A 12,139-nucleotide genomic window follows, 5' to 3' on the forward strand; every position below is an offset into this window, starting at 1 on the left:
CTTTCATCAGCGCAGCTTTCTCCTGCTGTGTGATTCTCATATGCCCAATTTAATTGAAAAATGCATTTTCCTGAACAGTGCTACGTACCTAGGTGGGGTTCCAGTCCTTTCACTGTTCTGCTTCCTTCTATTAGATCATGCATTTGAAAAACAGCGTAAAAGTCATCAAAATAGGTCATTATCCCACTTAATGGATATATTTGTTAAATTTAATAAATACGTCCCTCTAGAATACTCAGAAAACCCAGGATACGTTTGGCCTATCAAGTGCTAAAACTGCAGTTAATAAATAGGAAAATTATATTTTATCTGAAGCAGATGCTGCATAATTTCAGTTTTGGTGAATTCTGATTTAAACTATTACAAGTGAGTCAAACAAAAAATGCTCCTTTTGACCAAGGGAATTGGATGCAACAAATTAATGCTCAGATTTATATATTTTTATGGAGTATTTAGTGACTCTCAAGCTTGCCTCCAAGTTGAGTATGCATCAGAAATTGTTGTGGGATTCGTACTCTGATCTTTAGAAGTGTTTATAGAAAATAATGCGTAACTGACTTCTTTCAGGTGTTAGAAAGTGGTAGAGTTTTAGGTTCTAATGCAGTGTTTGAGTTTTACTGAGTATTATAAGGTTGGCAAATAAATCTGATCATTTTTATCAGTAAAGACTGATGAATAATTCATAAATAAAGTAATTATTTTCAGAAAATAAGACAAAATTCTGTAGCAGTTTTTCATATAAATGCTTTTTTGCAGGGCAGTTTCACTTATAAGCCTTAAAACCTACTTATTTAGGATGGAACTGTACTTGGCTTTTTCTACTTCACACAAGACTGAGAGGGGATAATGAGTGCTGTTCATCTGGCAGAAATGTCAGTGATGATTGGGGGGGGGCTGTTTATTTTAATTCAGACTCTTCAGCCTATTTTGAAGCACTTAATGATATGTTAATTTGGAATTAAACGTGGAGTTAAATTTAAACCTGGGGAATTTGTCACAGTGCCTTATGTGGATCAGGATGATGACATACAATGTATGTTCTTGATTACAGCATGGAGTTTCAATTCAATTTTTTCCCTGAGCATTTTTTAATATTCCCTTGCCTACCTTGATGTTAGGTTGCCATTGTTTTGCCTGGAGAGGAGCTTTACGCATGCTGGAACTGAGAGATGCCAATGTTGAAAACATTGGGCTAAATGTACGAAAAACTATGTTTCATTTAGAATTTTTACCCAAAAGAGTGCCATAGCATGGAAGCAGGATTTTTCTGCATTTTATTCCAGAGCTTTTGAGGCTGTGAATGGTGAATTATTTTTCTGAGACAATATTATTAATTTAACCAAATTGAATGAGGAGGGGGTGAGAAGAAGGGAAGGAGACCACAGAAATGGACAAAAAGTCTTGAAGTTATGAAAGGGGAGAGCAGGGTCTTTAATTTCTACTTAACTCTTTTTCAGAGATAACACGGTCGTCTGGTTTGGGATGTACATTATCCCACAAACTTCCTTTAATACTCTGTGCTTTGAAATGAGGGGGAAATGCAGTCATTAATCAGGTGACTGGCTGTTAAAAAAAATATAAAAGTGCACACATCTATAGCCATGTATCAATATTTAATTTTAGTTAATAGCTAATTTATGTAGCTGTCAGGTAGCTAAGGGTCTGTAGTAATTATAATACTCTTTCACTGAAGGTAAAGCGCATCATAGCAGCCTTCTTACAAAATCAGTCAAAATTTCAAGACCTTGAGTTTCATAGCAGGCTATAAAAGTGGAGAGGATGATTCTGGTTCTTCCTTGATTAAGTGGTGTGGAAATTCTAATGAACCTTTGCTCAAAGCTCTCTGCAGTTGCATAGCCATGTACAAAACTAAATTTGCGTTGAAGTCCATCCCTAATTAAAAAGACACCTAGGTCATATTGAAATTAATCATTACATGGTAATACAAGTTTTCCTGAATTGGATCTCCCAAGCTTTCTCATGCTTTGAACACTGTTCACTACCAGAAAACTTGTTATAACATGAGCTACCTGCAAAAGGATAATTGCTCTGTATATAAGTTAAACATCTTTAGGTTTTTTTATAATTTAAGACAAATAGTCTGCAAGGCAAATCTAACTGAAACATTATTACATGTACCTGCTTATAGGTTGGGTTATTTTCATGATGTGATTTGGAAAACATTGAAATCCACATGCTGAAAAAGCAGAAGCAGCAAGGAATGGGAAAGAAATGAAAGTGATGAAGTTGTGCTTTTTTTTTTTTTTTAATATATTAAAAGCATGTTCTTTTTAGTATGGTTCTAAATATTGCAGCTGTTCTTAAGTTCAGAGGTGTATTTCTTCTAAAGTTTGGTTCTTGGACAACAGAGTATTGTCTAAGACTATGAGATGGTTATCCTTTTACTAACTTCTAGGAAAAATTTCTTAGGCCAGTTGTTTCATAATACCTTAAATGTTCATTTTCTGAGAACTTGAGGAAGGAATAGTCTTTTCATCTTATTGAACAAGATTTTCATACACATAAGAAGTTTCTGAAATCTGAAAAACTAGTTCTGCTACTTACTCTTGCCCTAGTGGTGATGTCTCTAAAGGACAGAAAATAAGAACTGTGAAATACTGTTTTCCATGGTTCTTGCTCTTTTAGTCTCAATTTAACCCTGAGAGAGAGACATATTGCGCTGTAAAAGTGTCCACATAAGAATACCTGTGGAGTAATTTCACAGGCTAACCAGAAGAAGAGAAGAAAGCTCAAATCTGATGGGGTGGTCACGTTTCTCTGTCAATATGGATCTGAGCATTGCAGGTTGGGCTCATTTCCGGTATTTCACAGTAATGATCTAGCATATCACTCTTATCATCATCTTCAAAGCGTGCAGGCAACAAAGCCATTCTCACACCTTCCAGTAGGCAGGTCACTTTCAATAAAGCTCTCATCAGAGTTGCTCTCTGAATTATATTTGACTTGTACTATACAAATGAATTAGTTCAATAGCGAATACCACATAATTGTGTTTTGCAGCTTGATAATGTCGTAATTATGAAACCTAGTAGTATGTAACATTATAATCTTATAATGCTTGATTCAGCAAAACACCTTAGAATAAAAATATGCGTGAAATTCAGTGGAGTTTAACTCTTTCTGGTAAGGCACAGACTTCAGTGTTGTGCTGGTTTGGGCTGGGATGGGATAGAGTTAATTTTCTTCACAGTAGCTAGTATGGGGCTATGTTTTGGATTTGTGCTGAAAACAGTGTAGATAATTTGGGAATGTTTTAGCTGTTGCTGAGCAGTGCTTACACAGAGTCAAGGCCACCTCTGCTTCTCACCCCACCCCACCAGCGAGGGGGCTGGGGCTGCACAAGGAGTTGGGAGGGGACACAGCTGGGACAGCTCACCCCGACTGACCAAAGGAATATTGCATACCATACGATGTCATGCTCAGCGTATAAAGCTGGGGGAAGAAGGAGGAAGGGGGGGATGTTTGGAGTGATGGTGTTTTGTCTTCCCAAGTAACTGTTACGTGTGATGGAGCCCTGCTTTCCTGGAGATGGCTGAACACCTGCCTGCCCATGGGAAGTGGCGAATGAATTCCTTGTTTTGCTTTGCTGTGTGCGCAGCTTTTACTTTATCTATTAAACTGTCTCAGCCCACAAGTTTTCTCACTTTTCCCCTTGTGATTCTCTCCCCCATCCCACTGTGAGGGAGGCGAGTGAGTGGCTGTGTGGTGCTTAGTTGCCGGCTGGGGTTAAACCACAAGAAGTGTGATTAAATTTAAGCACCTACTTGAAATTTCCTCTGACTTGGGCAGAGGTGTATTGGGTCTGGCTGAGATGGAGTTAATTTTCTCCATAGCAGCCCTTGTAGTGCTTGCCACGCAAACCCAGTACAAGAGGCTTGAGGAAATACCCATGGTATTTTCTGGTATATTCTCTCCTTTCACCTCGGAGGGGGAACTCCTACTTGATGAAGTAAGTTACGTATATGAAACCCACAGGACATGCAAGTGACTTAACTACCTTTCTGACTTTGTAGAATTTGCATTCATCGCAGGTATAGAAAGCCCTTTGAACCACAAGTGTTATCTCTAAAACCCTTACTTGTGCTACTAATGCTTTGTATTTTGGAGTTCCATGCGTAAACCCTTATTTACAACATGTCTCGGTAGAAATGACTTGTGGGGAAATAGAAGTGCTTTCTGTATGTGAAATACATCTGTTCATTTGCATCAAGTTTGTGGAAGTGTTACTAGCATAGCTGTGTATGCTATCTGTTTATGTAAGAGGTCTAATATAAATGCAGATGTACAGGTAAATAATGTTTTGGGTTTGTTTTGTTTTAAAGTATTCACCAAGGCAAAGCCTTTAAGGAGGTCTTGTCTTCATATTTACCAGTTTGGGCGAGTTTTGATTCATACAGCTGACAAGATGCAGACATTCAAATTTAGTTAAAACTTGACTGCGTTACATCAGTGTAACTCCTTCAGGCACATGCTCATGTTGAAGATTATGAACTATGACATATTGAATTAGCCCATAAAGTAGGCATACAACTGAAAGCTACATCTAAACGTGTTACCTCTTATCACATGCGCTGTAATAAATGTAATAAATAGTAAATGTTCTTAGTGAATCCTAATTGTGACATGCAGCATTGGCATGATTTTAAACTGTCTTCAAGCTGGTGTAAGATAATATGTGTGCATGTGCAAATGAGGCCATCCCTATGACTCAAGTACTCTGTAATTCCTGCCATTAAGAAGAATAGGGTGGTTGCTGACCCTTTTTAATTTTGTCATTTTGAAAGCACATGCTCAAAAGCAACTGTAACTTTAGGAAAAACACATGTTCAGTTCAGACCAGATGGTCACTGATAAGATAATGAATATGAGGCAATAAGACTCTGCATTTGTAACAATTTATTTGAGCTGGTTCCCAAACCTGTATTTGTTGAATCAGTATATAGTCTGTCGTGTAGCTGTTGCTTACAAAGAAAGTTTGGTGTCATTCGATGGTGTCTAGAAGAGGTGTTTTGGGTACACTTTGTTTCTAATCTGGTTTAAGACCTTACATTGCTTTATAAAACTTCCAAAATTACAATTGCCAGTTTTAAAGCTGCTTTTCAAGTAAATTCAAAAGTCTTGCACATAATAGTCATTGCAGAGCTTTTCATCTAGTAGATAGGCTCCTTGAAAAGCAAACACAACAAACAAAAATTATAATTACTTTTGGAAATTTTAAATAATGAACTATGAACTAAATCAAAATGATGGTTTGAAAGATAACTAATGGATTGCTGTTCCACATGAGATTTCTGTCACTATATCTATGCCAGTTAACAGCTGGGGTAAGTATGCCCCAGAGTCCAACATTGGAAACAACGTTGTATGCCAATAAAAAGTAGATAAAGTTACAAAATAGCATGGGTTTTGCCACTCTAAGGCTCCATCAGGTCTGTTGGGATTTGTCATGGTATCTTTGCTAGTACAGTGCTCTTTGCAAAGCTTTACAAGTAGAAGTGTAGTCTAGGGCCATTGTGGACAAATGGCTTCTAACAATCTGGCATCCACCAAAAGATTTTGTAATAAATTTTCCTTCTTTTCCTGTGCTGCTCCTTTGCTTTTGGCTCCGTGTGTCTCTTTGTGGGATAAGAGAATAGTCTTGAAAGGATGTTGTAGTGCTATTACCCTTCTACCTAGTTCTCCAAACATATTTCACTTCAATTTTTCTAGATGCTGTTGTTGAGTAGTAATAACCCATGAGGGAAATGCCTGCAGTGAGCCCAAGAATGAGTGAAACTTCCTTAGAGATAAGTCTGAGAAGTGTTTCATTGAAGTACTATAAGTGAGCCTGTCTCTTATGCTGAGAAAGAAAGGGTTTCAGTGTCTGAAGGAGAAGCAGCAATTGTGCACCCTCACACCAACTCCAGAGCTGCTGGGGAGATTTGAGGTCCCAATTGAGTGTGGGTTTTTCTCAAGGTCGTGATTGCTTTTGAGCACATGCTGCCAGAGGCACAAAAAGTTTCGACATCCTCCTTATTCTTCTCGATGGCAGGACTTAGCAGAATGTTACAAGGCGATAATGAGCCAAGAAACAAAATGTTTATTATAGGAAGATTGTCATGGAGTTTTTGTCCTATTGGTTTGATGGGAGATTTTGAAGAGCAGCCTAGAATCTATTTTCAGCTCCTAATAATGGAGATATTCACCACACAAAGAAAACTCCTGAAACAGTCTTGAATGCACATCCTTGACTCCAGTTGTGTCTGTACTCCCTGCTTATTTAGGGAATTGTCTTTTTCAGGATGGAGGAATTGAGTTGGCAGCTGTGAAAAAGGGAGGGAATACTGTATCAATGGGTAACAGCAAGGCTGTATGGCTTTCCATTAGTGTAACTGATGATTCAAGTAGCCATCAATACTCAGAACAAAATCAACACTGGAAAATTGATCATGGACTTTGCCAGCTAGTGTCAATAACTGGAAATCCTCAGGCAAACTTTTCTAGCAGTTCAGAGATTGAAACAATTGTTTGCAAATCATTTACTCAATGCAGACACAGCTGCCTCAGTCTGATGGACTCCAGCACAGTTTCTAAACCAGGCACTTTCAATTTCTCACTGTCGTTCAGTGTCTGATTCATCATGTCAGATGGGCTTGATTCATTTTGGCCATTGTTTCCCTGCTTGTAAAATGGATGTGATCATAATCTGCTGGTTGTAGTATCTGTCTGCCTCGCCTGAGCTATTGTGCGGGTCAGTTAATGTCCATGCTGTGTGCCGCAGCTGAATAGGAAACAATGGAGCCTGCAAGCGCCGCCGCTGTGTTCCCAGTTGGGTGGCATTGAGAGAGAAACTTTGTGTGCACATCCCTCCCAGCCTCTAGGGATTTGGATATAATCATGGTACCATGATGGGAGCTGGGTGCCCCTCTCTGTCAGCCTGGCAGGCCCAGCCATGCCTGCGCTGTGGCCTCCCTGCAAGCACTGTGCCAGCCCTGGTGCCGCTTCTTCGCTGCCAGAGTTCAGGTCCTGCTCCTTCTGCTCCTTCCTCTCTGTTGCACCATTTGTCCCTTTCCAAGGGCAGGAGCTGTCTGCACGTAACACAGAGTGCATCGGCGGCAGGAGTTGTGGAGGATTGGCACCACCCAGAGAAAAGGGGCAACCGGGGGACAGCACCCCCAGGACTGCTCCCTGCCACCACTGCATAGGCTGCAGCTCTCCACAGCTGCCCCATATGATCCTCTGGGGGCTGGGAGGACGGGGAACGAGGTGAACTGCACCCCCAAAACCTTTCCAGTTCCTGGGTCTGGAAGGCTTGCGGGCAGTAAGATGTTCAGCAGTACTGTAGTACTCACTTCCCTGTGATCTGTGATGACTCGGTATTATAATGTGCTCAACTGGTATCACCCGTGGGTCCCTGCAAGGCACTTGGACACCAGACTTCTCCCTCAGGCCACTGACATCCAGCTCCTTTTTTTGTAAAGCCTCTTTGTCCCTAGCTAATGAAAATTAACATCTGTCGTGTGATACAGTGTCTGCTCAGAATATCAAGGTGCTTCACCTGTCTCTCCTCTGATAGAAGGAGATGCTTTAATTTGATAAAGGATTAGTGTAGTGGGGAGACAAAAATCGGACTTGCCTTCTGTGCTGAAGATTTATTGAGTATCTCAAAATAGTATTGTTTTTAATAAAATGAACATGAAGAGAAAAAAAATTCACTGTTATGTAGGCTTTCTAGTAAGTCATTCTAATGAACAAATTAAATCACAGAATTAAATTTTGTGTACACATTTGGCTTACAGCCTACTAAAGCAATTTTTGTTTAAACTGGAAAATTTGTTTTAAAACATCATTTTACAAGATTCAGGACCCATATTTGCCTCAGGGCTGAAGTTACAATTTTTTGTTTAATTTTCTTGTTCTGAACTTGGTGTAGTAATAGGGTGGCAGAGAGTTGCGTCAACTATCTCAAAGTGGTGTTTAAGAGATGTATTGCAGAGCAGAGCCCTATTACATCATCATTGATAACAGCACTGAAGCAGTGTAGCCCTAATGCTCATGACTCCATGAGGATCTGTATTGGGTTTGCATGACAAGGTTTTGGTAGCAGGGGGCAACGGGGGGTGACTTCTGTAAGAAGCTGCTAGAAGCTTCCCCTGTGTCTGACAGAGCCAATTCCAGCTGGCTCCAAGATGGCCCCACCACTGGCCAAGGCCGAGCCCGAGCCCATCAGTAACGGTTGGTAGTGCCTCTGGGATAATAGATTTAAGAAGGGGAAAAAGTTGGTGTGCAACAGAAGCTGCAGCCAGAGAGAGGAGTGAGAACATGTGAGAGAAACAACCCTGCATACACCAAGGTCAGTGAAGAAGGAGGGGGAGGAGATGCTCCAGGCGCCGGAGCAGAGATTCCCCTGCAGCCCGTGGGGAAGACCATGGTGAGGCAGGCTGTCCCCGTGCAGTCCAGGGAGGTCCACGGTGGAGCAGATATCCACCTGCAGCCCGTGGAGGACCCCACGCCGGAGCAGGTGGATGCACCTGAAGGAGGCTGTGACCCCATGGGAAGCCTGTGGTAGAGCAGGCTCCTGGCAGGACCTACAGATCTGTGGAGAGAGGATCGCACGCTGGAGCAGGTTTTCTGGCAGGACTTGTGACCCCGCAGGGGACCCACGCTGGAGCAGTCTGTGCCTGAAGGGCTGTAGCCCGTGGGAAGGACCCACATTGGAGGAGTTCATGGAGGACTGTCTCCTGTGGGAGGGACCCCACACTGGAGCAGGGGAAGAGTGAGGAGTCCTCTCCCTGAGGAGGAAGGAGCAGCAGAGAAAATGTGTGGTGAACTGACCGCAACCCCCATTCCCCGTCCCCCTGTGCTGCTGGTGGGGAGGAGCTAGAGAAAATTGGGAGTGAAGTTGAGCCTGGGAAGAAGAGAGGGGTGGGTTAAGATTTGGTTTTATTTCTCATTACCCTACTCTGATTTGACTGGTAATAAATTAAATTGATTTTCCCCAAGTCGAGTCTGTTTTGCCTGTGATGGTAGCTGCTGAGTGATCTCTCCCCATCCTTGTCTAGAGCCATGACCCTTTCATTATATTTTCTCTCCCCTGTCCAGCTGAGGAGGGGAGTGATAGAGTGGCTTTGGTGGGCATCCAGCCAGGATCAACCCACCACAGGATCCTTACTGAGGGCTGCTGCATGGGTGCAGTGTAATTCTGTGGTGGTATGGCGCAATGTAAGGTTGGGAGGGAAATAACATTCAAAAGATTTTACTGAGGGGTCTAAAGCTCTGGTGTGTATAGAAATTTAGATGCCTTTTTTCACTAATGATACTGGGAAATAAGTGAGCCCCTACAGCGTGACATAAAGGGTCTAGCATTAGAGTGGTGATTCCTGTCCCTGAATTGCTGCAGGGTTACAATCACAGTAACAGGTGACACGTAGGGGGTCCTTAATGAAGTGGAGAGAAGCCAGTCTTAATAAAAGCTTTTGTATCATCAGCTGTCATGTGCATGCTCATGTGTGCAAGCACTTGCACTCTAGTAATGTAACTTTTACAGTCTTCAATTCTGAATTATTTAGCTCTGTAATGCCTGCTTACTGATTACATTGGTGCATTATTAGCAGTTATTTATCTTCTTCATTGCAATTGCTTGCTTACTTGAATGTGCTCTTGTGCACCAGATTCTCTCAAAGTACTTGCAAATAGCATGTTGCTCCTACAAAAAAAAAAAATCGAGATCAAGAGCAGATAAATTTTGATGTGAGAAGGGAGTTGAAATAATGAAGCACACACAACTTCCAGGCTTACTTTTAACACAGAGTTGGACAGTATGTCCTTATACGCCTGATGGAGCTGAAAAGTGCTTTGATTGTTCTCACCTTGCTTCAAGTAAGAAAAAAAAAAAGCCAACCTAGATAATACAGCACAGCTTTAGGTCACAGTTGCTTATAAAATAATTTGCCTACAGATGTCTATTACGGTGTGTTATAGTAAGCCAAATTTAATATACTAACTGTTGTGGTGATTTAGGATTTAAGAGCTGTGATGAGCTTTGATAGTGAGCATTTAAGAGGAAGGGAAAATAACAAAGACATTCCTTCCTGTAGACCCTCTTGCGTATTGACTTATGGCAACATGTTGAGTTGAAGGGAATTGATCTGTGCTTCTTTTAAAAGTGGTGGGGAAGAGTCCAGGAACTTGTAAAGCATAGACCTGTGATCTGTTATGTGGTGGAAATGTGGGTAGGAAATGGTATTCAACAATTCTGGTTGATGTTTCAAAAAAATGCCTTACTTATCAGCAGTGCTCATCACACAAGCCTTTATGTTTTTCTTTATCATAAGAAAACAGAATCTCATAACAGTAAATTATTACTTTAATGGCATTGGAAATATGTCCTCAGAAATGTCAACTCTTTCAGGTAATTTCTGTGTTGAAATTTCCTTGCAGATGAATTACTTCAGAAAGAGCAAAACTATTCTGATGATGTTTTGGCCAATATGATCAGCGAACCCAGAATCAGCTATGGAAATGATGCTCTTATGCCTTCATTGACGGAAACTAAGACCACAGTTGAACTTCTTCCAGTGGATGGAGAGTTCAGCCTAGATGACCTTCAGCCATGGCATCCCTTTGGTGTTGATTCTGTTCCAGCCAATACTGAAAATGAAGGTATGTACAATAGAGGGGAAAACCACAGAATATTTTGAGTTGAGTTTTGTCATTTTTCTTCACATTGTTCGCTGAAACTTGACATCTTTCTGATGTAAGCAGGATAGAGGTTCTCAAATGTAAGTTTAGAACTGGTCTGCCGTGTCGCTGTGTCTCTGATGGAACAGAAAATCCTGACTAAAATTTGGAATTTAGACACTCAATGAATTTCAGTGTTGAGCTTACTTTCCTTTAAAAGCAAATCAAAATTAATTCCAGCAAATTATGAGTGACAGTTTTATAAAATACATGACAATGAGCTAAGGGGGATAGATAAGTCCTTAGTTTTGTGCCATAACGAAATGAGTGTTTTAGTTAAGGAAGAGCTATTTATTTGCTGGCATGAAAATGATTACCGATCCAGCACCATCCTAGCATGAGAGTTGATTTTATTTCCCCACCACCACTGGTTGTCTGGAATGTACTGCAAAAATGATCCTGTATACTCAGCAACGCAACTGGCTAGTGAAGACTTTTTTCATGAGGACTATTTTATGTTGTTCATGGACTAATTTATTGAAATGACTGCATAATACTTTAATAATTTATGTATAATCTGGAATTGGTATTTTATTTAGGTTACAGAGCCAATTAATCAGAAATCTGAGGGACTTCGATCATGTCATTCAAATTCCTGCTACTGTGTTTGTTCTCCTTTATCAGTTCAACTCCACCATCATTAGTGATAAGTTAATCACAACGGTGGAAGTTTGATACTGCAAAGTAGCAGACAGAGGCTGAAGCTACAGAAGCATTTTTTCAGGCAAATTTGTGTTTTGTGGATCTGTGATTTCTAGCTGAACTACACAGACATTAACATCCTCCAGAAGTCTTTTGAAATCACTGGCTTAGGCTATACCTGCTCTCAGCATGAGTTTTGAGACCAGCCTTAGGCAGTTAGTCTTGCTCCAGCATGATGCGTGAGTGACTGTGGGCAGCTGGGTGCTTGGGAGATGAAACATGGGATGTGGGCATGGATTTGCCAGGTCTGGTGCCAGGTGAAATCAGTGGAGTCAGAACCAGTTTTGTAATCAGTGGGTCATCCCCAGGAGTCAGAGAAGCATAAGATCAGGCAAAAGAAAAGGCACAGCTAGGATCTGAGCAAAGGTCAACAAATCAGTAAGGCAGAAGTATACCAGGTTTGAGGGGAAGAGGAGAGGCTGGTCAGGAGTGGGACTAAAATCGGACTGCCAGGGAGTTAGCACTACAGGTAGAGACCAAGAAAAAGAGCAGACAGAGCTGGAGCAAACTCAACAGGCTGGCCAGCAGCAAGAACCAGAGAAGACAGGAGATGGTGACAAGGACTCCAGACATGTCTGGAGGGCACTTGTGGCCAAGTGATGTGCTGAGTGGCCGAGAGCAGCTGGCTGGATTGCGTCAGGTGCCGGCAAGTAGCACAGACGGCTGTCCAGGCTGGCAGGCTAAACTTCAGTTTCCT

At 41.4% G+C, this 12,139-nt stretch overlaps 1 protein-coding gene across 3 annotated transcripts in view; it reads left to right on the forward strand.

Annotated features, from left to right (window-relative positions):
- The window catches only part of APP (amyloid beta (A4) precursor protein), a 232,634-nt gene that overhangs the window by 191,298 nt on the left and 29,197 nt on the right, over positions 1 to 12,139 (forward strand). For all 3 annotated transcript variants that reach the window (XM_010585305.1, XM_010585306.1, XM_010585307.1), the window contains one exon: positions 10,441 to 10,662. In XM_010585305.1, the coding sequence (XP_010583607.1) occupies positions 10,441 to 10,662 (222 nt within the window). The remainder of the gene's footprint in view (positions 1 to 10,440; positions 10,663 to 12,139) is intronic.

This window comes from Haliaeetus leucocephalus, unplaced genomic scaffold (genome assembly GCF_000737465.1).
Source record: "Haliaeetus leucocephalus isolate CR32 unplaced genomic scaffold, Haliaeetus_leucocephalus-4.0 Scaffold93, whole genome shotgun sequence".
Taxonomy (NCBI): Eukaryota; Metazoa; Chordata; class Aves; order Accipitriformes; family Accipitridae; genus Haliaeetus; species Haliaeetus leucocephalus.